General features: G+C 44.3%; 1 protein-coding gene across 1 annotated transcript in view; it reads left to right on the forward strand.

The window, feature by feature from the left end:
• The first annotated feature begins 666 nt into the window (after positions 1-666).
• The window catches only part of LOC121289389 (coiled-coil domain-containing protein 190), a 38337-nt gene continuing 11758 nt past the window's right edge, over positions 667-27245 (forward strand). The window contains exons 1-3 of the mRNA XM_041208779.1: positions 667-753; positions 16599-16805; positions 20209-20362. Of these exons, the coding sequence (XP_041064713.1) occupies positions 16613-16805; positions 20209-20362 (347 nt within the window). The 5' untranslated portion in view covers positions 667-753; positions 16599-16612. The remainder of the gene's footprint in view (positions 754-16598; positions 16806-20208; positions 20363-27245) is intronic.

Consider the following 27245-nt stretch of genomic DNA (forward strand, 5'->3'; position numbering starts at 1 on the left):
GGTTTAAATAAAAGGCCTGAGCATGGTGAACATCTGAAATCAGAGTACAGATTCGTCAGGACAAGATTAAGGTTCAGGTGGTGAGCTTTAGATGAGAACCATACCTTGACCCTTCTGTCTAAGAAGGATATTTGAATCCTTTTCTGACCGAAGGCTTCTACTGCAAACGTTTCGTGACTTTTTTTTTGTTAACTAAGAACTCTTGTTATCATTATTTTTTTTTAAAGCTATTTTGTTACTCCCTCTGTCCCCTCACATGACAGCTTAATTTACTTTCACAAAATTGAGTTACGGCGAAACAAAAATAGGCTTGTGACAAATTTTGACTGACAGCTCGTTCCCAGTGGCAACGCTGAATTTAAAAAGCCGGCGTCCAGGCGAGCGGGCTACTCACTGAGATGCTGATTTATACAAAGGAGCAGGGAACGGCATACAACAGCCAGCAGCAGTAGCAGTAGCAGCAGCAGCGAGCGAGTGAGCACAGAGATAGCCCAGGCAAATGGGCTTCAGCACTGCAAGAGCTGCGCCACTCGCCAGCTAAAGGTGACCCACAACAAAGCCTTCATCTCCAGGGACACCGGCTGGGTTATCTGAAAAGAGAGAGATGGATGTCTGCTGGCTTTTATTCCTCTTCTGACTTTTCCCGAGTGGACAAGTGTAACTTTCTGCGAGCATTGCAATTGGTGGAAGACACAGCAACCAGGCTGGGAAAGTAAAATCAAAATAGCGACCAAGCAGGAGAGACAGAAAGAGGTACTGCATAATGGTTTAATTTAGTGTCTGCGGTCCATTAACCCCCTCTTGAGGTGTAACTATTATTGTGCAGTGATTACTAACCTTTCCCATTAAACCCCTATTTATTTTTTAATTAAATTGTTTATTTATTACTAATTTTGAATCCTTTCCACTCATCCAACATGAACTTTGCTGTCAGAATTTTTACCTAAACGCTATTCATCTGACTGCATATTCTATTTTGTTTACAAATGAATGTTGTAATGTAGGAAATGTAAGCAGAAATGTGATAATGACCTGGACATTGAGGATAACTCCCCTGCGCTTCTTCAAATAATGCCACGGGATCACTTACAGACACCTAAGAGGGCAAATAATGCCACGGGATCACTTGCAGACACCTAAGAGGGCAAATAATGCCACGGGATCACTTGCAGACACCTAAGAGGGCAGTTGGGACTTTGGTTCAATGTCTCCTGTTAAAGATAGTGCAGTCTTCCCTCACTCAAGTGTCAGCCTAGATTTTTGTGCTTAAGACTTTGGAGTGGGATGTGAACCCACAGACCTCCTGGTTCAAGAAGCACTGAGTCACAGATAAGAACAAGTCAGGTCCGCATGCAGAATTGCAGGACAGCGACCCTGTCTCGCTAATGGAACCCACAGGAGTTGGGCAGTTGCCTGCAGCTGAGATTGTTCTCACTCATTTCCAGCTGGATGTGCAAGCCAACAGGTTGGAACAGCAGTGGGAAATTTTGGTAAGGCTACACAGTTTTACCTGATTAAATCCTGTCAGTATTCTTATACACAGAATATCCTAAGTACATCCTAAGCCTTGATACTGCCAACCTCTGCCCCAGTTCTCAACACTTAAATAAAGCCAGTGCCCAGGGGTGGGTTTGCAATGAAACACACTGTGCCGTGGCATGCCCCCCCCCCCCAAACGACAGTGGGGCCCCAAAATAACGGGTGGGTGCTGAACAGTTGGACGCTGAGATGTTAAACTGTCTGCTCGGTTGTATCTCCTGGCAGTTTCCCCCCTCTCAAGACACTAGAACAAACCATGACCTGATCTGCGAGCTTGATGCGGCTGAAGCAAAGGGGAGGGGGAGGAATAGTGGGAGGGGGAAGGAGGATTCGGGATCAGCAGCCTCAGTGTGTTCCAAGCAATGTGGATGGATGACCAAGAGAAGGGATTCGGGAGGCACTCTCCAGTGATGTCAGAACACTTGAAAGCAAAACAAGGAAAGATGTACAACCAGCTTAGAGAGTTAGGACTTTATACACTCTTGAAAGCATACCATTCAAACTGGTTTCATTGAAGTCTTCAAAATAATGAAAATATTAAATTTGATCCACATAGACAGACTATTTGAATTGGTGATGGTGGGTGGAACAGGACATGGGCAGAGTTCATACAAGTGTAGAACTAGGCTCTAGATGTCAGCCGGTATTTGTTTTCACGGAAATATCAACTTACCAAACGAGTTTTATTTCAGGCAACCATTTGTTACAAACATTGCAAATTGAATCAAGGTGATGTTGGGGGATGGGAGTGGCACAATGCGTCTCCCATAACATCATATCGTCTTCAGGGCCTGCAATGAATTTCCTGGAGCCCACCCCACTGAATTGGTCTGGGGTTCTGGGCTGGGTTTTTTTTTGCTGATGTGGTTGCTTGGTTCAGGATCCTGGACTGCATTATCATGCACCAGGTTAGTTTGAGACAGACCTGGTGAAGTGGCTTTTTCCTTGTCCTTCCTCTTTGCATGTTAGCTAATAGTTTGTAAATACAACTCGAAAGTGATGAATTTGGGCAGGTCATACCCCCCTCATAATGCCACCTCTTGTGGCCTTTAGATTCACCTTTCTGTGCTTACTGGATTATAATGTGCAGGCTGCTTTCGCCAGAGCGCTGCAGGTTTCAGTCATGCAGGGTGAGTACAATGAATACAACACGGTTCCAGGGAGAGGGCTGGTGACGTGGTTCTACCTTTCTGAGGTTCCAGATTGCATTGCTGGGTGCTCACTTTTCAATTTAGGTGAGAAACGAGAGGGCTGGCGGGGGGGGGGGGTTGTAGAGAGAGGAATGATCCAGATGCACAGCACGTTCGTTTTACTGCATAATAACCCTGCTCTTTGCAGGCAGTACAGCGGCAGGGGAAAAAAGCCTGAATATTGCAAAAACCGAGTTGAATTGAGCAATGGCTGGGAAGATAGGGGAGTGGGGGATGGAGCAAGAGGCGATGGGGATGCCATTCTATTGCGGTGCTATTCATTCAGAGGGAGCCGGGCGGGAAAGGGGGTGGTTTTGAAGTTTTCTTGAAGCTCCAGCCCTTTTTGTTGTGTGTGTTAATGGGGGTCGGGACTGGCACGGTTTTCTGGAAGATCTGGGGGATGGATGTTCCCTGCAGTCCTGCTATCCATCAACCAGCATCACCAAAGCAGGTTATCCGGTAAAGGTCACGTGTTGTTTGTGGGAGTTTCCTGTGTGCAACAGTGTCTGCGACTAACAGTACTTTATTGGCTGTATTGTCATTGTTCACGACCACCAGGTGTCTCAAAGTGTTATAACATTTCAGTCTTTCTTTTAAAAACTCCAGTGTAAAGACAGGGAGAGAGATCGAAGAGAGTCACAGGTTAAATTAACCTGGAGACTGCTAGTCGGGAAAATACATGATGATCCCCAGGTTAAATTAACCTGGAGATCACTAGTCGGGAAACTACATGATGACCCCCAGGTTACATTAACCTGGAGATCATTAGTCGGGAACTTACTTAATGACACCCCTCCCGCCCACACTGTCTAACGTATTTCGAAAATTCTATTGCCTACTTCATATATTGATGCAATAAGTAAGTTGTGAGGTGAACTCAGGTATAAATTAACTGTTTTATAAGATTGAGCTTAACCACAGACTTTATTCTCTGTCCTGAATATTTAACCTATTCATAACATCTTCTTCTACCGATAAACATCGGATGGTTTATGGTAATCATATTAATTATAGTAAGCATCACTGCAACTTTTCTTGATCCAAGAAATTGGCAACAAGTTGAACAACATGAAACGAGCTAAAAAAGTGAATGCCGAGAGGAAACACACTGTGCAGGATCAGCGATATCAAAAGGATCATCGCCCTCGTTTCTCTCTCCACAGAAGCTGCTTCATCTGCTGAGTATTTGCAGCATTCGTGTTGATACTTGAGATGTTTAACCGGGACAGATCCGTTCTCAATCTACAGAAATTGGTCCCTTCCAATTAAATTATTTTATTGCTGGAGATTGCACCGTGTCCCATTCCACAGCCAGTCGAAAATTCATGTGTTTCACAACATGAGCTGCTCAACAGAAGTTCCTCTAGGTTTGGCTCAAACTGACAACCTCGCATTGCACACGTCTCAATCCTGCCATTAATGTACCACATGCTAACCGATTGAACCACAAGAGTAAAGCAGTGCTCATTTGCATACAGGTTTTCAGTTGTATCATCTCATTAGAGACACTTAAGTTTTTTCGATTGAGTGACGAGAATTGAGGTTATATGATAGTCTGCAGAAGTTGTTAGATGACTGCGAAAAAGCCAGCGAAATAACCAATGCCCTGAAGTTTTGGGTTGTGTCCGGTTGTCGGGGGAGCCCCAAACATGAGGCTGAGCACAGGGCCCCACTAAGTGTCAATCCGCCACTGCCAGTGCCTTTAACATAGGGAGAAAGCATTACAAAATGTTATACCCAAAAGACTAAAACCCCAGTTTTAAACTCATGTACCTGGTGAGAATAGAATCATTCAGACTGGATGTCCCATTTACACTCTAGCAGGGTCTAAGTCACGAGTCCAAATCCCAGGAATGCCCCAATTTCAATGGGTGTGTTTGGGTTAAAATCTCGGTTTAACTCTTTGGAGTTTGCCAAGGTGGGTGTGTTCCTACAGCTGGCAGTCACTTGGGGCTGGATTTTCAGCCCTCGCCAGACCAGGATCGGAAGTGGGCGGGAGCAGCCAACTGGCATGCTGGTCCCTCTGCTTCATGCTACTCCCTAAGCCATTTTGTGGACATGGGATCAGGAAGGGTAGCAGGGCTGCCAGCCTGCATGCCACATTAAGTACCTAATTGTGGCCAATTAAAGGAGCCGACTGGAATTCTCAATTTTATAATGTTCCATATTTTCAAAGGCCTCCAGGTTTGTGCAGGTGTCAGAAGCCAGATTAGCTGTCTAGGTGGCAAGCCAGGAGGCCAGCGTTCTGGACAGGCCTAGAGGACCTCCCTGCCTGCCTGGGCACAAAAGCAGTTACAGGCCACCCTGTGGCCACCATCCCAACACACACAGCACACACACACACACACACACACACACACACAGACGCACACAGTGGTGGCCTGGCTGCAAGAAACCATTTGTTTAACTTATGTTTTAAAAAGTTGGAGAGAGGGCGCCTTCCTCTGGAAGTAATAGCCCACTGCTTCCTTCATTTGGAAAAGCTCTGTTTTGCCCTCAAGCTTTGAGAGCCTGCCACTGTCCTTAAGGTTGGCAAGCCTGTCCTCCAGGCCAATAAAGGGGACATGCCATGAAAATCACAATGAGTGATTGTTTCCCCCCCTGGGCCAGAATCATCACCTGGAAGCAGCCCAGACCTCTGTTTCCTCCTCCCCCCCCCCACCCCACCGAGTCTCCATCAAGAAAAAATCCTACCTTAGGTTTAAGGACTTGTCAGAACAAACACAGTAAAGGTTTTCCATGCTTAGCAACATGACCAGGCTGACCAAAACAAAATTCAAAAGGCAGCTTCACCAATATCCAGTTTCTTATACAAAAATGCAAGGGAACGACAGATAATCCTGGCTTCTCCTATTGGCAGAATTGTTTCTTCATAAAATAAATAATCTCAAGTCTATAATTTTACTACCTACTTTAAGAATTCCCTTAAAACTCAGCATCAACCATGACACTCTAACCTTATCCTAATCGAGATATAGTCTCACCAATACCCTGTATAACTGAAGCATAATATCCTTACTTTTATGTTCAATTCCTCTTGTAATAAAGGATAGCATTCCATTAGCCTTCTTGATTGCATGCTGTACCTGCATACTAACATTTTGTGACTCATGCACAAGAACACCTAGATCCCTCTGCACCTCGGAATTCTGCAGTCGTTCTCCATTTGAGTAATACCCGGCTTTCTTATTCTTTCTGCCAAAGTGAACAACTTCACATTTTCCCACATTATACTCCATCTGTCAGATTTTTGCCCACTCACTCAACTTATTTATATCAGCCAGGGAAATCTCCATATGTCTCATTCACAACGTTCTTTCCTATCTTTGTCATCTGCAAAGTTAGCTACCATGGGCTGCATTTTCCAATCGGCAAGCAGGGACGGGGCCCACTCGCCAACACGTAAAATGATGCCAGGTGGCGTCGGGCATGCGTCCCAACGTTACCCCGTGGCATTTAGGTTTTCAGTTCGGCGGGCATGCAGCCAAGTCAGCTGCGCGCCCGCCAAACTGTCAACAGCCATTTAAGGCTTTTAAAAAAGTCTTTTTTATCAGTTAGGATTACATGGCACTCAGGTTGAGCAGCTTTGCTTTCATTAAATAAAGACTTGTATTCTGTACACAAACAAAAAAGGCTAAGATTTGACAAGGACCAATCCTCCTGAAACCATGAATTCATACATTTTAAATATTTTGGGCAGGTTTTGGACTGACCTTTTGTCATACATTAATCCTAGATACATAAGTATAGTCAACATAAAACATTTCAGAGTCACTTACAATGGACACCAATTATTGAAGCTTTATGGCCAGGCAACCAAAAACATGATGGAGCAGGTAATACAAATCGAAGTGAATGCTATCATTGTAGCAGGAACATGATTACCTCAATCTTCAAATTCTTTTTGTGGTTTCAAGAACTAAGAAGTGAATGTAAAATGCTTTAATAAGATTAGTGTAACTTTAGTATAAACCTCCAAACTACCAACCTGTATCATTAATCTTTTGCTGACAAAAGAACTGAAAGTATTTTACATCATTGGAAAGTGGAGTCTTTAAAAATCATACAGAGCAAATCTTTCAAAGTTGTGCAATGATGTATATCTTACAGAGACATGTCAGAGCAATTTATTTTCGTAGATAATAGATTTTTTTTTTGGTGTTAGCTTACTAACACTTTGGGAATGAGTGGCGTGCCTTTTCCTGTTCCCAAGGTTCTAGCTTTGCCTGGTTATTTGAATAAAATGAGGGAAGATCTCCTCTGTGTGTTATGTAAAGTAATTGTAAATGCGTTTCTGAAGAGCGAAAGAAATCTGCACCCAATCCCCACAACCCCACTGTGTGCTATCAAAAGAACTTTAACAAGCTGTCCAAAAAGAAAAAGTGCAAAGAATCTGTAAAATGGGAAACTTTTCTGCACAGCTAAATTGTGTGTCAATTGTGTCTAATTATATGCAGTTGGAGGGCATTAATCGGGGTTTCACTTGAGTACACACAAAGAGACATTTATTGAAATTGTGGTGTGATTGAGTAGGAGGTGTATGTTTGTGATGTTTCACTTTGTCAATAAATGTACTGAGTAAAGATCTCCAGTATCATCTTTCACCAACTGGCTTTCCAGAGTAGAACACTTAATACATAGTATAACTAAAAAAGTGTTGAAATTCAACTGAAGTAATTTTCACCTCAATGGTAATCCTGGTGGAGTGGATTACTCCCCACCACAACGCCGCACCCACCTGCTGCCGCACCCCCCCCCCCCCCCCCCCCCCCCCCCCCCAACACTTGTAGAATCCACATGGTTTTCGTCCGATTAATGATGAAGGTAAATACTACTCCCAATGTGTCTGATTCTGTTAACCAGGGCTAAATGTGAAGCATTACAAATGCTACAGATTTATTCAGATGAGCACATCTGTATTACTGATACAAAAACCAACATAGTGGAGCACCACCCATTGAAGAATTCAGTCCTGATCCTTGCATGTCTGAATGAAAAGTAATGGTCTGAGATTTTTAATGAAGACTATTGATGTTCATTGCTGCCCATCTGCGATAAAAAAGGCATCTGGAAAGTGTTCAGTATATTGTCAATCTTTAATTTGCATGATAAAAAGAACAATGAAAAGCAAAACAGAAAACTCTGGGAATAGACAATGGGCTGGTTAGTCAACATCTGAAAGAAAATAAGAAAAATGGGATAAGGTTTTGGGGGTCATCTGTAGCTATGCCTTCAAGTTGTGCACAATTTTGGTTGGCAAGTGGAACACTGCTCATTTGTTGTTTAATTGCCAATCAGGTCCTGTAAGGATATGGAGTACAACAGCATGGATAAGAACAGACAGTGTCTGCTTTCTGTACACTGGTCAATCCCTATAACCAACAGCGCATAGCAACCACTTGAGGAAGAATGTGTGTTTTCAGCAGGGTTTATTTCTCATGAATTCTACAGTAGTTTAAATTCAATTTAAACACTGAATGTTCTCTGCTTTACTCACCTTTAAAGTTGCCTACAGTTACCACAAGGTTCATTTTTGGGTTGACTTTATTTAGGTTTACAGCGAATAAATTGGATACAGAGGCTTTCCTGTTTGCCCGGCAGCCTAGCCTCTTTGTTACCAATGCAGTTTTCTGGTTATACAATAATTAATATCCCGTAAAGATGATGGTCCATTTTGTGGCTGTAATGATGGTAAAACTATCAACTTTCAATGTCATTACTCATCTAAAACTCACAGCAACTTCTAGAGTCTGCACATGCGCAGCTAGATGCAGAAATCCAGTAAGTGTTATCATTGATTCGATATTTTCCAATAGGGTGCACTGTTGAATTCACCCAAAATTGTAATCAAATATAAATTACTGATGACAAGAACTTGTCATCTATTCACACTATTCGTCACACTGCAAAAGCCCTTGATAAGTTACACCTTACTGAATGAGGTGTAACTGGGTTTTTAACAGTCCACAACATTTATAATTACTGCTGAACAACCTTACTGACCCTGAAAAACTAATGTTTATATTTAACATTATGTTTAAATTTAAATGATAAATTCCACATCAATTTTTTTTTCAAATTGTGTTTATGATATTCCAACTTCCAACTTAGTCCCATGTGTAGGCCCCAATCATTTACTTCACTTTCTGTAAAATTTAATTTGAAGTGGATGGTAATCAGGACATTTTACTTCCTAGCGACAAACAAGCAGTGATAGAAGCAGATCATCAAAAGATGTCAACAACAATAGTACAATAGAACACATAGGTGTTAAAGTTAAAGTTGGTGATATTATCTAAACGAATGTGCTAATTAAGAATGGATGGTAGGGCACTCAAGGTATAGCTCTAGTGGGTTTTTTTTTTTATTTTATATAATGGAAATAGGTGGGAAAAGGAAAATCTTTATAATTTATTGGGAAAAAAAAAAAGAAGGGGGAAACAGAAAGGGGGTGGGGATGGGGGAGGGGACTCACGACCTAAAGTTGTTGAATTCAATATTCAGTCCGGAAGGCTGTAAAGTCCCTAGTCGGAAGATGAGGTGTTGTTCCTCCAGTTTGCGTTGGGCTTCACTGGAACAATGCAGCAAGCCAAGGACAGACATGTGGGCAAGAGAGCAGGGTGGAGTGTTAAAATGGCAAGCGACAGGGAGGTTTGGGTCATTCTTGCGGACAGACCGCAGGTGTTCTGCAAAGCGGTCGCCCAGTTTACGTTTGGTCTCTCCAATGTAGAGGAGACCACATTGGGAGCAACGAATGCAGTAGACTAAGTTGGGGGAAATGCAAGTGAAATGCTGCTTCACTTGAAAGGAGTGTTTGGGTCCTTGGACGGTGAGGAGAGAGGAAGTGAAGGGGCAGGTGTTGCATCTTTTGCGTGGGCAAGGGGTTGTGCCATAGGAGGGGGTTGAGGAGTAGGGGGTGATGGAGGAGTGGACCAGGGTGTCCCGGAGGGAGCGATCCCTACGGAATGCCGATAAGGGGGGTGAAGGGAAGATGTGTTTGGTAGTGGCATCATGCTGGAGTTGGCGGAAATGGCGGAGGATGATCCTTTGAATGCGGAGGCTGGTGGGGTGATAAGTGAGGACAAGGGGGACCCTATCATGTTTCTGGGAGGGAGGAGAAGGAGTGAGGGCGGATGCGCGGGAGATGGGCCGGACACGGTTGAGGGCCCTGTCAACGACCGTGGGTGGAAAACCTCGGTTAAGGAAGAAGGAGGACATGTCAGAGGAACTGTTTTTGAATGTAGCATCATCGGAACAGATGCGACGGAGGCGAAGGAACTGAGAGAATGGGATGGAGTCCTTACAGGAAGTGGGGTGTGAGGAGCTGTAGTCGAGATAGCTGTGGGTGTCGGTGGGTTTGTAATGGATATTGGTGGACAGTCTATCACCAGAGATTGAGACAGAGAGGTCAAGGAAGGGAAGGGAAGTGTCAGAGATGGACCACGTGAAAATGATGGAGGGGTGGAGATTGGAAGCAAAATTAATAAATTTTTCCAAGTCCTGACGAGAGCATAAAGCAGCACCGAAATAATCATCGATGTACCGGAGAAAGAGTTGTGGAAGGGGGCCGGAGTAGGACTGCAACAAGGAATGTTCCACATACCCCATAAAGAGACAGGCATAGCTGGGGCCCATGCGGGTACCCATAGCCACACCTTTTATTTGGAGGAAGTGAGAGGAGTTGAAGGAGAAATTGTTCAGCGTGAGAACAAGTTCAGCCAGACGGAGGAGAGTAGTGGTGGATGGGGATTGTTCGGGCCTCTGTTCGAGGAAGAAGCTAAGGGCCCTCAGACCATCCTGGTGGGGGATGGAGGTGTAGAGGGATTGGACGTCCATGGTGAAGAGGAAGCGGTAGGGGCCAGGGAACTGGAAATTGTTGATGTGACGTAAGGTGTCAGAGGAATCACGGATGTAGGTGGGAAGGGACTGGACAAGGGGAGAGAGAAGGGAGTCAAGATAACGAGAAATGAGTTCTGTGGGGCAGGAGCAAGCTGAGACGATCGGTCTACCGGGGCAGTTCTGTTTGTGGATTTTGGGTAGGAGATAGAAGCGGGCCGTCCGAGGTTGGGCAACTATCAGGTTGGAAGCTGTGGGAGGGAGATCCCCAGAGGAGATGAGGTCAGTGACAGTCCTGGAAACAATGGCTTGATGTTCAGTGGTGGGGTCATGGTCCAGGGAGAGGTAGGAGGAAGTGTCTGCGAGCTCTGTGTTTAATTGACTGCCACTGCTCTTCAAGAAATGCCTACCTCCTTGAAGAAGTTCTGTTCCTCTCTGCGACAAGATTTCCGGATTTCTCTGTTGCCTTGTTCACCTTCATTGCTTTCCATTTCTCTCCTAGTGTTTGACAAGGTGTTTACTAAAACCCGCTTTCACAGCCATATCTCCTTTCTCAGTGACTGTCTCCGTCTCCGACTTACCCCACATGGATTTCAACTGAAATTCCACCCCTCATGTTTCGAACCCACCCAGGATTACAGGTATCTCCGGGACATAAAACGTTTCTCGGACTGCTGTTCCCGTCACATTCTGAAATCCACTCTCAGTGCCATGCGCCGCCATATGAACACACTCGACCTCTCCCTCCAGCAGCACCGCCGTACCCTTTTTCAAAGCTGCGCGTGCCCCCAGTTTCATTTTATCCTTCGGCTCATCCGACGCCTCAACAAGAAACTTTTTCTCTTTCTCTCAAGTGCTAAGGAACGCAAGCTCCAACAACTCATCGACACCAACACCCATCTAGGACCCTCCACCCCTGCCTGTCCCTCCGTCCCCACCCCATCTTCCAATCCCAACCCCAGCCGTGTATTCACTATACCCCCTGACCTTCCCCTCTCCGATGCTGAACGTTCAGTGCTCAGCAAAGGACTTAGTTTCATACCCTTACGCCCTCACCTCAATGAATTTCGGGCTCGGCATGATACTGAACTCTTCTTCCGCCGTCTTCGTCTCCGGGCTCACTTCTTTGGGCAGGAGTCCTCTCCCAGTTCAACGGATCCTTTTACCCATCTTCAATATTCTCCCTCCACCTGGACCCCTCCCTCTGGATTCTTACCTTCTCTCGATCTTTTCATTGAGAACTGTCGGCGCGACATTAGTCGTCTCAATTTCTCTGCTCCTCTCACCCATTCTAACCTGTCTCTCTCTGAACTTACTGCACTCCATTCTCTCAGGTCCAACCCTGACATTGTCATCAAACCCGCTGACAAGGGTGGTGCTGTTGTTGTCTGGCGCACTGACCTCTACCACGCGGAGGCTGAGCGTCAACTCGCAGACACTTCCTCCTACCTCTCCCTGGACCATGACCCCACCACTGAACATCAAGCCATTGTTTCCAGGACTGTCACTGACCTCATCTCCTCTGGGGATCTCCCTCCCACAGCTTCCAACCTGATAGTTGCCCAACCTCGGACGGCCCGCTTCTATCTCCTACCCAAAATCCACAAACAGAACTGCCCCGGTAGACCAATCGTCTCAGCTTGCTCCTGCCCCACAGAACTCATTTCTCGTTATCTTGACTCCCTTCTCTCTCCCCTTGTCCAGTCCCTTCCCACCTACATCCGTGATTCCTCTGACACCTTACGTCACATCAACAATTTCCAGTTCCCTGGCCCCTACCGCTTCCTCTTCACCATGGACGTCCAATCCCTCTACACCTCCATCCCCCACCAGGATGGTCTGAGGGCCCTTAGCTTCTTCCTCGAACAGAGGCCCGAACAATCCCCATCCACCACTACTCTCCTCCGTCTGGCTGAACTTGTTCTCACGCTGAACAATTTCTCCTTCAACTCCTCTCACTTCCTCCAAATAAAAGGTGTGGCTATGGGTACCCGCATGGGCCCCAGCTATGCCTGTCTCTTTATGGGGTATGTGGAACATTCCTTGTTGCAGTCCTACTCCGGCCCCCTTCCACAACTCTTTCTCCGGTACATCGATGATTATTTCGGTGCTGCTTCATGCTCTCGTCAGGACTTGGAAAAATTTATTAATTTTGCTTCCAATCTCCACCCCTCCATCATTTTCACGTGGTCCATCTCTGACACTTCCCTTCCCTTCCTTGACCTCTCTGTCTCAATCTCTGGTGATAGACTGTCCACCAATATCCATTACAAACCCACCGACACCCACAGCTATCTCGACTACAGCTCCTCACACCCCACTTCCTGTAAGGACTCCATCCCATTCTCTCAGTTCCTTCGCCTCCGTCGCATCTGTTCCGATGATGCTACATTCAAAAACAGTTCCTCTGACATGTCCTCCTTCTTCCTTAACCGAGGTTTTCCACCCACGGTCGTTGACAGGGCCCTCAACCGTGTCCGGTCCATCTCCCGCGCATCCGCCCTCACTCCTTCTCCTCCCTCCCAGAAACATGATAGGGTCCCCCTTGTCCTCACTTATCACCCCACCAGCCTCCGCATTCAAAGGATCATCCTCCGCCATTTCCGCCAACTCCAGCATGATGCCACTACCAAACACATCTTCCCTTCACCCCCCTTATCGGCATTCCGTAGGGATCGCTCCCTCCGGGACACCCTGGTCCACTCCTCCATCACCCCCTACTCCTCAACCCCCTCCTATGGCACAACCCCTTGCCCACGCAAAAGATGCAACACCTGCCCCTTCACTTCCTCTCTCCTCACCGTCCAAGGACCCAAACACTCCTTTCAAGTGAAGCAGCATTTCACTTGCATTTCCCCCAACTTAGTCTACTGCATTCGTTGCTCCCAATGTGGTCTCCTCTACATTGGAGAGACCAAACGTAAACTGGGCGACCGCTTTGCAGAACACCTGCGGTCTGTCCGCAAGAATGACCCAAACCTCCCTGTCGCTTGCCATTTTAACACTCCACCCTGCTCTCTTGCCCACATGTCTGTCCTTGGCTTGCTGCATTGTTCCAGTGAAGCCCAACGCAAACTGGAGGAACAACACCTCATCTTCCGACTAGGGACTTTACAGCCTTCCGGACTGAATATTGAATTCAACAACTTTAGGTCGTGAGTCCCCTCCCCCATCCCCACCCCCTTTCTGTTTCCCCCTTCTTTTTTTTTTTCCCAATAAATTATAAAGATTTTCCTTTTCCCACCTATTTCCATTATATAAAATAAAAAAAAAACCCCACTAGAGCTATACCTTGAGTGCCCTACCATCCATTCTTAATTAGCACATTCGTTTAGATAATATCACCAACTTTAACTTTAACACCTATGTGTTCTATTGTACTATTGTTGTTGACATCTTTTGATGATCTGCTTCTATCACTGCTTGTTTGTCGCTACAACCACACCAACCCCCTCCACCTCTCTGTCTCTCTATCTCTCCGCCCCCCACACACACACCTTAAACCAGCTTATATTTCAGCTCTTTCCTGGACTCGAACTCAAGTTCTGTCGAAGGGTCATGAGGACTCGAAACGTCAACTCTTTTCTTCTCCGCCGATGCTGCCAGACCTGCTGAGTTTTTCCAGGTAATTCTGTTTTTGTTTTGGATTTCCAGCATCCGCAGTTTTTTTGTTTTTATCATTTTACTTCCTAGTTTGCTGTCTGTGAGAATACTTCAATGTGATTGATTGCTTACCTTGCTTGATGACATCATTGTTGCTGGACACCTAGGGGCAGAAATATTTGCTCAGCAGGCAGGCGTGTGCCCAACCCACTCGAGCATGAAATGATGCGCATTGAATTTGGCCGAGCGTGCCAATGTCAACATGCAGTCACGTGATAGTTCAGTTGGTGGGCGCGTGCCAGAGCCGGCAGTGCACCCACCGACAATTAAAAGGCCTTTTAAAGCCTTTAAGTTATCAATTAAATTAAATTTTTCACTGCATTTTTTTGGAAACCTCATCCGCGGGCAGGATAAGGTTTCCAAAAGCAAATAAAAATAAAATAAAACCTTTAGTTTTTCATTAATAACTGTCCCTGCTCATGTGACAGAGTTTTACATTTAAAACATTTTTTTAAATATCTCTTCACCTCCCTGAGATTATGCAGCGTTCACTTGCGTGCATGTGCAAAGTTCCCGCTTGGCCGGTTCATACTCCCCCCAGTCTCCCCCCTACCCACCACCCCCCCACCCCCACCCCATCCCCACCCCAGCCCCCCCCAACGTCCCACCCCCACCCCAGCCCCCCACCCCCTCCCCACGACCCCCCTCAAACCCCCGCCCTCTCCCCCCCCCCACAATTGGCCCGCCAGCGTGAAATTGTGGCACTGTGCTAATCATGGGCAGCAAGCGCCCCCCCCCCACTGCCCCCAACTACCCCCACCTACCCCTGCCAAGCCCGCATGCCAAGGGCAAAATTCTGTTTCAAGCGATTCCCATGACTTGGCATTGAATTCAAACTGACGTCATGAAATCCACGCCACAGAAATTATTAGCTTTATTCAAGGTCCATGGTGAGCACCATTACTTTGCCACCGACCATGCAATTGGGCCAATGTCACAAACTAAGGAGGAAGAAAGATCATTTATAATTAAGCGAGCTGTGGGAAACACTGCAAGAATCATTATTTGGGATTCTGCTAGCTCTTTTCACAGGAATTTGGCCCTGTCTATCACTGCAGCTAAGATAAAGAGTTGTAAATTTCTGCTACAACCAAAAGCTGGCAACATTCACAACCGGCATGGACAGATTTGAACAGCAACCCGCAGACAACACTTATCCATTGTTTACTTCTGAGTTAACAGTTCAATACGGATTTTACTCAATTCCTAATTTCAGTAAGCATCATGTAAAAATTGTCAATGCATACATCAAAAACTGTAAAAACCATGCATTATATAATTGACTGTAAACTCCAAAACATTCTAGACTTCAGGTAACTGGGGAGATTTGATTTTCGATTCTGAATGTCCTTTTACCAGACCTGGCCCAAAACCAATTCAATCTTAGTGAATTACTGATTGCCAAACCTCATGTTGCAAATCCAAATGCCAACCTTAGCTAATACTTGAATTAGCCTGGCATCATTCAACCATTTTCTCTTTCTCTCTTCCAAGCAAATATGCACAAAACTGTCTTTTAAGCTGTTCACCTCCCCTTTTCCAACTAAAGATCTTACCCTAAGTATTAACACATGGCTGCAAGAAGGCAAATGGAATGTTGACCTTTCTCTTAAGGGGACTGAAATACACAGGGTTGGAGATTATGGTTTAGTTATATAAAACTCTTTTAGATTCCACTTAGAGTGCTATGTTCAGTCTGGACATTTCGCCTTAGGAAAGATATATTGACCTTGGACAGGATTTACTAGAATGATACCAGGGTTAGAAGGGTTAAATTCTAAGAACTGACTGGGCTTATATTCCCTTAAGTATAAAAGATTAAGGGGAATTCAACTTGAGGTGGGTAAGATGATTAAAGGAGTTAATTGGACAGATAGAAACTCTATCCTCTGATGGAGGAGCCCAGGACAAGGGGCATAATCTTAAATTTACAGCTAGGCAGCTCAGGGCGACAGCAGGAAGCAGTTCTTCACAAAAAGGGGAGTGGGAATCTTGAACTCTCTCCCAAAAAGCTGCTGTTGGCTGGGTCAGTTGAAAACCTCCAGACTGAGATTGATTGATTTTGCTAGGCAGGGGTATTGGTTACAGAACCAAGGCAAATAAATGGGGTTAAGTTACAAATCAGCCCTGATCTAATGGCAGAACAGATGCAAGGGCCTTTGTGAACTCCTCCTGTTTATATATTCCTCCTTTCTAAGTTCCAAATGCAGATTGAAAATCTTCAAATCTTTCTCTAATTTATAAATGCTACCTGAAAGTATTTTCTGTGTCGTGCTATTAATGAAGATTGACCCTAATATTTGCAGGATTATCTTTGCATTAAGTGTCAATCTACAGTGTGGCCACTAATAGCAAATGTTCACCTTGCAGCTCCCACCAAGAAAATGCAACGCTCTAAATCGCACATTTTTGAGGGGGACATAAAGCGGTTTGAGGCAGAGAGACGCCAGTCCAAGCGTGCAGAAGTAAGACTCCAGAATGGACTACATGATTTGGAGGAGGCAAGATTTTATTGCATTGACAGAATGATCAAAGAACAGAGACGGATCCAGAGAGACCTGATAAGAATAAATAATGGTGAGTTGCTCCCTGTTCACACTCCGATTTCCACAAACTGTATGGCTTAAGGATGATGATGGATAATACTGGGGAGTAGAATATTTGTTTTGCCTTGCACCCAGTGATAATAAATTCACAGGTCAGCTATTTCACATTTCAATGCAATACCAATCTCCCTAAATGCAAATTATTTTGAAATAAATTAATGTCATGACCTCCATACATCACACAATCTCTGGGTTCTGTTTCCCATACTCCTCCCATACATCATCCCTCTCTTTCAAGATACTGAATCATTGTCCTCACAGGAGGAATCGTGCGCAGAGAGAGAGAAAATTACCCCAGCCTGGAAAAACTCAACAGAACTGTAACATAATTGGGCCATTGTATATTTTCACCGTGGAAATTTATGTGTGACCAATTTATGCTATTTTTTTCCATTGAAACACATGCATTTCCTTGACTGTTTCTGAGATGCAATTGTTGGAGCCCTCTGCTGCTCACACACACAGGAGACCAGCTCATGCCATTTCACTGGGTTTACTTGAATTATGTGCTTGCGTACCCAAAATGAACATGGCCTTAAACCATCTGATAATGGCATAACTGAGATTTCTGGAATTTAATAGCAATTTCCTTAACTTTTGTATTTTTTAAAAAAACTGAGACCTGCAGTATATGAAACCAAGTGTTCCATCAATCTAAGCGCACTCAGAATGTTTTGAATCCCCACACACATTCTGAAGGAGATGCAGCTGAAACGGACATATCCCTGCCCTGCGTAACAATGGCCAGGGAAGGGGAGAGCCTCCAAGAGTGAGGCATCCAGGCAGAAGACAGAAGCCAAGCTGCCATTATTTCTAATGCTGTAGCTACATTTGCATTTGCATCACGTTGGTAATCACCAATAGGCACAGCAAAAGGATGCCACGGGAAACTCAGGCACGGGTTCTCATTCGCAAGGTCGGTGCAGAAACCGGTATAAATTTCAGCCTAAATGCTGTGTAAGTGTAATCTGCAGGAGTGGGTACATAGCTGGGATAAAGACTTTGGGGGAGATGAAGAGTAAAGCGTTAACATCGGGAGCACCTAGGTGACGTGGCTATGATGCAATGTCACATGACCAAGAGAGTGAGATCAGATGGGAAGCAGAAAGACAGTCTTGTGTAGAGCACTGAGGTGTACATAGATCAGTAAATAAACAAGAAGGGTTTTTACGAATAACAGCCTACGGTGGCATTCTTCGGGTAACAGGCAACCCTAAAGAAATCCCATCGAGACCCTGAACTCGAGTCGAAACATAATCCAGGAAATCGGGGCCCATGGCTTGTCAGGGTATCCAAGGTACCTGGGACAGTAACCTGTGCACAGAATGTCTGCCTACAGAGAAAGAAAAATGATCACTGAAAATTGTCAACAAGTGTCAATGATTTGAATATTGTTGTGAATTAATATCAGCTAGAAATTATTGTGATTTAAAATGTGGGGTGAATCTTTAATGAATAAGGCAGTTGGGTTAAAAAACACCAGTTAATAGATTGGGACTGAAGAGATGACCCAGAATACCTTACTGATGCTTACTCAGATTAATACCTGTCATCCATTGGTTCAGGAAAAGAATGCAGTAGTTTGCATTTATTTTCATGATTTGACAACTGACAGACTCCATTATGGCAGTGGCTCTGTTCACATTTTACCCCAAAATAATAATCATTCTCAATCACTACCAAATTTAGATTTTTTAAGTGGTAGAATTTGGAAACCATTACTTCTAAGATTTTACCTCTTTTTGTCACAAACCCCTAGCAATCCTGATCAGATCTTCATAATCACAAAAATATAGAAGTTCGGAGCTCCTCTGGTTTATTTTTGCAACTTATCTCCCTTCCCATTATGTCATCCAGCTACCTCTGAATGATACGGAAGCCTTTGCCCCTCCCTCCACTTACTATCCTGGAATCATTCGAGAGCATCAGTAACAGCAAGTATATTACCACCTGACACTATTAGTGCTGTTTGCCCCATATGCATGTCTTTACAAATCACAAAGTAATTTCACAGAAAGAAAGCCATCTGAATCATCTTAATTTAATCAATCAAAAGCACCAAATTGCAGCATATAATTGCTTCTTAAATAATTCCAGGGCTTTCTTTCACTAGCATATCCAGGAGTCTGTACCAGATGTTCATCAATTTTCTGCGTGAAAAGGAGCTTCTTTTATTGGTTTGAACCTGTGTTTCCTTGTCCTACTCGCACAATATACTTTAAAGTAATAAGCTGGATTTACTATTTCCAGAGCCTTAGAGATTATTTCCTAGACACCTTACTGAGTTGAAAAGGCTACATTTTTTGCAGTCTTTCCTCTTAACTCAGAAATCTAACAATAAGGATCACCCTTCTACACCCTTCTCCACACTCCCTTCAACAATTTATATCTCCTTTGAGTCTCTATGACAGCTTGACATTGTACTTAAGATATAGTCTGACCAGACCACTGTGTAGTTTGATAATTTGATTCCTTTAACTTAAATTCTATTTTTTTGGATGTGCATTTCAATATTCCATTGGCTTTGTTGACGGCCGCTTTGGACATGTTTAACATTGGGCTGAATAAAACGGTGTGGGGGTGGGATGAACGGATTAGCACCACTCCCGACCCGCCCCCGCAGAAGTAAAGACAGCTCCACACCATCCCGCTCCGCAGCCACAGCTGCAGCCTCTATGGGTGGGTTTAACAAGGGCCGAGTGGGACTTGCCACTCCTCACTGGCGAGGAAGACCCGCCCGCTGGATCTGCCAGCCAATCTGATTGGCCAGCAGCTCCATCAGTCCGGGCAACGCCAAGGGTGCATTAGTGGCCACTGCCAGGATTGCAAGAGAAGGACCAAGGTCCCCCCCACCGCCGAAGCCAGTAAGTCAAGTCTGGGGTCTTGGCCAGGGAGGGGAGGGGTTTAAGGCTGGGGCGTGCAAAGGGCAGCCCCAATGATCGAGAACCCCTCCTTCCTAACCGCCCTTTAAAGGTTCCCTTTTAAAAAATTGGGTTGCCCGCTCCCACCCAGCTGCCCACGCCAAATATTTTATGGCATGGGTAGCGTATTATCAGGGTCAATTGGCTTGTTGATGAGCCTAATTGACCCATGATTACCTATATGGCAGGTGTGCTGCCGATTTCATCTCCAGCCCCCTCCCCATATTATGGGAGTGAGCTCGGGGGTGGGATGGGGTAGGCACCCACCTCCAGCAGGGGCATGTAATATGCAGCCCACTATGTCAGTTGAGACCCTCTGCTCTCTTTCAGCTTCATCCTGAGCTCCTTCAACACCATTCACAAAACAACAACGTAACTTAGATTTCCTTCCGATGCACAGTTCTGGCTGTATGTCATTCACTGTGACTGGTTCATGTATTTAATACTCCCCAGGTTATTCCAAGAAGGTGGCAGTGGATAATTTCAGACTACTGTATCCAGATAATAGCACTTCAGCCAGAGGAAAGTCTGGCTCCAGCAAAATCATTTTACCTACCATCCCAGGTGTAAAGGATCACGCTGTCATACTGGAGTCAGGAAGAAGCAGGTAGCAAAATATTTACCTGGATTTGTATAAACCTACAGACCCTTTCCAAGCTTTAATATTCAGTGCTAGACGTGCAACATTTAAGGTGAAGAGGGAAACTCAGTGATGCTGAGAAATTTTGTTTTTACCTTTAAGACTAATTGGTTCACTCAGGCAGTGCGAGTTGCTGTGGAACATGAACTTTTACACACATATTGTAGTCTGGAGCTATGGATAGTAACGGTAGAGACACCAATGTTCTTTCCATCACCACCAACCCCCAAATATTTCTTTCAAGTACTTAATCCCTTACGGGCTGAATTTTTTGCCTGTCAGGTGGGTGGGCCTGACCCAATCTCTGGCGGGCGGGGAGCTGATCCCCGCCGGAGAAGCGGGCCCTGCCGCCATTTTAAGTGGGCGGGACAATTAAGGCCCGCCCAGTGTGATGTCCGACGAGAAGCGCTATGCGCTTCCTGTGTGGGCGGGGTTGGATTCCTCAAAAGCGAGAGTGCGATATTTCATGCATGCCCACGAAAGAGCGCACATCTCCCTGAGGCTAAGCGCTGCCTCAGGGAGATCACTGAAAGGTTTTCAAACTCTAAAAATAGAAAAATTTAAAAATCATTAACATGTCCCCCTCATGTGACAATGTCACACGAGATGGGACATGTTAATAGCTTTCACAAAAACTTTAATAAACTTTTTTAAAACCTACATGAAACCTCATCCCGCCAGTGGATGAGGTTTCATGTTTTTTCAGAAGCCCGCTGGGGCTCCTGGCCTGCCCACCAGCCTCAAGGTTGGACGGGCAGGTCCTTTAATTGTTTTAATTATCCTGCCAATGGCCTCAATTGGCCATTGACAGGTCGGCAGGCGGACAGCTGATCGCACTGTGTCCCCGCTTTCCTGAATATTTAAATGGGGCGGGATGATGTCGGGGGTTCCAATTATGTCATCAGCAAGCGGGCCCCACCTCCTGCTCGCTGATGGAAAAATTCAGCCCCGTGAAAACATATATTTGTATTCATAGCTCCACATCAAAGAAAGCTAGCCTGTTTATAACCACTTGGAGCTGTCAGTCAAACTGTAAAGGTATAGCTCCCCTCACCCCACCACTGTGATAATAATGTGTTGTGGAAGCAGTCAAATCCTTATGTCAGCAAACAGTGAAATAGCAAGCACTGATTCTTTTCAACTGCCGGATTGATTTTTTTCTCAAAATGTTTAAATGCCTTGGGGTTTTAAATGAGCTTAACAATTCAACTGAGTTTATCCATTTTTTACACACATTCATTCTTACTGCTAACAATCCCAAAGGGGCACCTGACCTCTCCCAAAGGGCACCTTACCACTCCATTTTCTTCAAATGTTTAAAGCCCACAAGTCATGCTTTGGGCATCCCAATAACGAAAATTGGATCAGTCTGAAGGCAGCTGCATTTTACATGTGCAGCTGACTCCATGAACCACAGATGTGCAAAGTACAATCCGTCCCCTTTCTAGCCCCAGCAAAAATGGTGGATGCCGGGTTCAGAGGCGGGACTTCTGTAATTGGGGTCGGTGCTATTTTGGCTAAGACGCGGAGCCTTTACCACTCCGTGAAAATTCAGGCCTCTGTTCTCTTCCCTTACCCACCAACCCCCAAAATGCCAGCTCATTGTTTGCTACAGAAATTGTAAGAATGCAGGCACCTAGGGACAGTTGGCTTGAAAACATTAACCAATCTGGGCTGCCCTCGGATTGTGTGTGTGTATACTTATTTCTTTTCAGAGCTCTTAGGAAGTATTACATATTTTCTCATTATTTCTGTAGCCAATTTTGAAACAATCTGCACTCCCATATCCTAACCAGATGGCTCCTGGAGCTCACCTATGTTTCCTTGCATTTTATTGTGTTTTTCTCCAAACGCCCAATTACACATACCAGAAAACAAGAATGGACATGACAGGCTCACTCACTCAAAACCCATTCACTGTCACAGAGTTAAAAATCGGCCGCGGTGAAGATTTGTCTCTTTTAATTGCTTCAGTTTTCAAATTATGCTGTGGGATACGTGTGTTCAAAAGGGGTAACTTTGCATGAAATGAACTGCTTTAAAATTGTAACATTTAGTTTATTTTGCCTATCTTCTTTCTTTCAGTCAAAATACATTTCTTCACATTTCACTGCACTAAATTTCATCTGCCGAGTGACTGCCCACTTCATCAATCGGTCTATGTCTTTCTGAAATTTGTTGCTATACTCCTCATTGATAACCATATTCCCAAATGTGCCATTTGCAGATATTTTGAACTTATGCTCTATACATCAATGTCCTGGTCAAGAACTGGTTAACATTGACACCTGGGTAACACCACTGTATACTTCTCTCCCTCTGACAAATTCTCTCTACTTCGAGTCCCTTAACTAATTTTATATTCATGCTGCAACTGTCCCTTTAATCCTATAGGCCTTAATTTTGCTAACAAGTCTATTAGGTGATACTTTATCAAAAGGCTTTTGAAAGTTCACATACACAACATAGACTGCACTACCCTCATCAAACCTCTCAGTTATTCATCAAAGAACTTGATCAAGTTGGTCAAAATTGATGTGCCTATTAACAAATCTGTGCTGACTTTCATTTATTAGCCCATATCAAATGTCAAATAATTTTGTCCTGGGTTATTATCACTAAAAGTTTCCCCACCAGCAACTTTAGGTGGACAGTGTTCACACAATTCCCAAGCTTGCTTGTGAAGAAGACAGTGAGACTAGGACACTTTTGGTAGAAACTGTTTATTGTGGAGCTTATTTCTACACTCTAACGTAACCTGCCCCGGTGCTGGCTGACTCTTCTTTATATACATATCTTAGTATAATTAATCAATACCCAACATTAATTCACCTTATTACCTTAAACTACTAGGTATTCAACATCCATTAACAGAAACTATTAGATACTAACAGATTCCTCTTTTTTCTTTAAATTAAATTGATATGCAAACAAAACTCATCATTTTGTATTTTTTCTTACAAAAATACATTATCTTATTATACAACCAATCTTTAACATATTCCATATTACTCCCCTTGATGAAAACAAAAAAAGAAAATTAATAAGGTTACAACATTAAAATGTCCATGTTCTCATGATCCATTATAACACAAGGAGGCCCTCCTCAAGGATATCCAACAATTTCTTTGGATAAGCAGTTCCTTTTGTGAAACTATCTGACAACTGGTGACTTGCGTTGACCCATTTTATTTTTGAAATCTCCTTCCTTTACAATATCTCTTTTTTTGTTCCCGCAAGATCAATGCTCAGCCTCTTTTCTGTAACACTCTGTCGAATGGACATTATCCCAGAGCAAACAGTTACCTATGCAGCATTCTATAGGCACAATTGCCTCCGATTGCCCCTTATCTAGGAGTTCCTTTAAAATGCTCGCTAAATACATAGCGATATCTGTTGCTTCTGCCACGCGAGTATCTCAGCAGCTAAGGTGATTTTAACTACTCTATTTTCTTCGATTCCCATGCTAAAGGACATTTATTGATTCTTCCCACTAAAAATATAATGAATCCTGCTGTACTCAAATAATCATTGGGAAGGTTAGCGTGTGAGGCTTCACTAAGACTAACTATTTTCATCCCTTCTGGGTCACCCAAGTCTGGAAGTCTGAGCATACATTCTTTTACACTTAATTTCGTCAATGTCTTATTTGCTTTTAGCACTTCCCCAACAGTAGCATATTTCAGGATGGTGCTCAAGTCTAATGCATCATAGCACACATCCGGTCTAGTTTGTGTGCCCAATCAGGTTAATTGCCCAATTAAGCTACTTAATTGATTTGCTTCTTCCTTGGTTGTAGAGTCCTCCTTTTGCAATGATCTGGCCCAATTTATCAGGATCCTATCAACATTTTCTGTTGAGTCAGGGTCATTCCCAACTTAGTCTGCCTAATGTCCAACCCTACATACTTAAAAGCTCTAGAAGCCCGGATTCCAATTTTTAATTCCTTTATAATTTTATCTATCGCAAATTTCTCAAATGTACCCCCCCCCCCCCCCACCAAACAGGAAATCACCTGCTTAGATTAAGAAAATGCCTGCTAGCTTTCCTCGATCATGCCAATAAAACATTACTGGATCTGCTTTTAGCTGAATATACGAACAAGGAGCAGGAGTGGGCCATTCAGCCCCTCAAGCATGCTCCACCATTTAATAAGGTCATGGTTGATCTGATAGTAACCTCAAATCTGCATTCCCCTACCCCTGATAGCCTATCACCCCTTTGCTTACCAAAAATCTATCCACCTCTACCTTAAAAATATTCTGCTTCCACCGCCTTTTCAGGAAGAGAGTTCCAAAGACTCATGACCCTCAGAGAAAAAAATTCAACTCATTTCCATTTTAAATGAGCGACCCCTTATTTTTAAGCAGTGACCCCTAGTTCTAGATTCTCCTACAAAAGGAAACATCCTCTCCATATTCACCCTATCAACACCCCCCCAGGATCTTACATGTTTCAATCGAGTCACCTCTTACTCTTCTAACCTCCAGCGGATACAAGCCTAGCCTATCCAACCTTTCCTTATAAGACAGCCCGCCCACTGCAGGTATTAGTCTGGTAAATCTTCTCTGAACTGCTCCAAAGAATTTACATCCTTCCTTAAATAAGGTGACCAATAGTGTACACAGTACTCCAGATGTGGTCTCACTGGTGCTCTGTATAACTGAAGCATAACCTCCCTACTTTTGTATTCAATTCCTAATTACTTGCTGGAGCTGCCTACTAGCCTTTTGCGAATCATGCACTAAGACACCCAGATCCCTCTGCATTTCAGAGCTCTGCAGTTAGATTATGTGCTTCTCTTTTATCCTTCCTGCCAAAATGGACAATTCACATTTTCCCACTTAATACTCCATTGCCAGATCTTTTCCCACTCACTTAACCTAACTATATCTATTTGTAGCCTCTTTATGTCCCCTTCACAACTTACTTTCCTACCTATCTTTGTGTCATCAGCAAATTTGGCAACCATCCCATCCATCCCTTCATCCAAATCATTTATATAAACAGTTAATAGTTGAGGTACCAGCACTGATCCCTGGGGCACACCATTCATTACATCTTGTCTACCTAAAAAAGATCCATTTATACCTACTCTCTACTTCCCATTAGCCAGCCAATCTTCTATCCATTCCAATATTTTTTTTTAAAAAAATATTAAACCAATCTTTATTCCAGTAACACGGACCAGCAGACACAGAGCTGCACACATGCAAAGGGCGGGGGGGGCGGGGGGGGTGGCAAGTCTCCCCTACCCTCAGAAATGGGACTGAGTCTCCCCGAAAACTGCAAAGACCCTCACCCTCAGACACCCACAGTAAGCGGGATCATCAGCATCAATTCTTCTACTTCTTGGGGGTTTTGGTCGCGAGGGGTGGCTGGGGGCCTGCCTGGTATAGGGCGGCAGAGAGTTTGTTGAGGTAGTACAGTCCAATCATCAAAAAGCAGGTTGTGACGCACACTCGATGGATCAGTGCCGATGCAAAGAGAGGCAATAGTAAGCACACCGTGATCTCTGGAAATATCATGGCCTGGAATCCTTTTCCAAATACCACACTTTCCAAATTGTTAAAGGCTGTTAAGGAGAAGAGGAAGAGAATCGACCCCAGGAATCCTCCGAGAATGGTCAGCCACTCCAAGGATGCCAGCTGCTGACTGTACATCTGCATCCCAGCAAACAGCAGGAGGGCGAGGAGTGAGGAAAGGACAAACGATGATCCTGAGCTGACAGCCATCGCCTCTTCTGGCAGCTGCTATTACCCCCTATACCATGAGCTTTTATTTTCCGCAATAACCTTTGATGCCTTCTGGAAGACAACCAACTTTTTAGTAGGATGGACCTAACTGAAAAATACCATATCCTGGATGCATTGTTTAGCCCATAAACACACTTGGTTAGCCTCCATAATTTCCCTTCTATATCTCCAGCTTCTTTGAGGTTTTAAGAATACTTCTTTTTGAAACTGTTCCCCTTGCAAAAATGCTGCTTTGACGTCAATAGATTTACATTCCCATAAATGTGTCACTAGAAGTGCTAGGAAAATCCTCAAACTTATTTTTCCAATGTTGGGGAGTCTACCCTAGATTTCTGGTCATCTAGTTGTTCCTCAAATCCCTGAGCTACAAGCCTGGCCTTAGCTTTATACATACTATCGGGAAATACCTTCTCCATACATTTCCTTCTATGGGACAATGCCAGCTGTCCTTTGTCTGGCACCTCCATGTAAATGCCAAACTCTCTCCAACTCCATGTTCTTTTTGTTTTGCCTCTTTCCCAATTTACCATCTAACTTGTTAGTAGCCACTAGAGCTTCTCTATCGTAGGGGCTCCCACAACTTGTGTCGCTCCTCACCTGTTATTTGGTCCTTGCTCTTGTTAAACTATGTCCCCTACTAGATCTCCTGTCCCTATCTGGACGACTGCTCAACTTGTCCCTCCTACGACTAGACTTCTTTTCATAAGTTCTTGATCTTTTCCTTGGGCTGTGGTCACCGGTAGGTCCACTGTCAGAAGTTGCACTATGTTTCTTGGCTCTCCACAATTTTACTTCCTTCTGCCAGTCCACCAATCTGATATCCTGCCCCTTGTCTTGTACATTCAGCCAGTTTTTGTATTTCCCTGTGGCCTGTCCTGCCCTTCCTACTATGGGGGATTCACTCCACTCACTAACCCCTTCTGGCATGCATGCCACCTGAGTTCCAACTTTTGCTGGTTGATCTTTATGACAAGTTGCCCTATTCTGATCTTCACTATCACTTGGTCTGCTCTCAGTTATTCCATTGTCTGCCACAATCTGTTGTTTGTACAAGTCCAGCATATGTGTGTGTGGAATGCATGGTGCATCTTCAA

Source organism: Carcharodon carcharias, chromosome 16, assembly GCF_017639515.1.
Source record: "Carcharodon carcharias isolate sCarCar2 chromosome 16, sCarCar2.pri, whole genome shotgun sequence".
NCBI lineage: Eukaryota > Metazoa > Chordata > Chondrichthyes > Lamniformes > Lamnidae > Carcharodon > Carcharodon carcharias.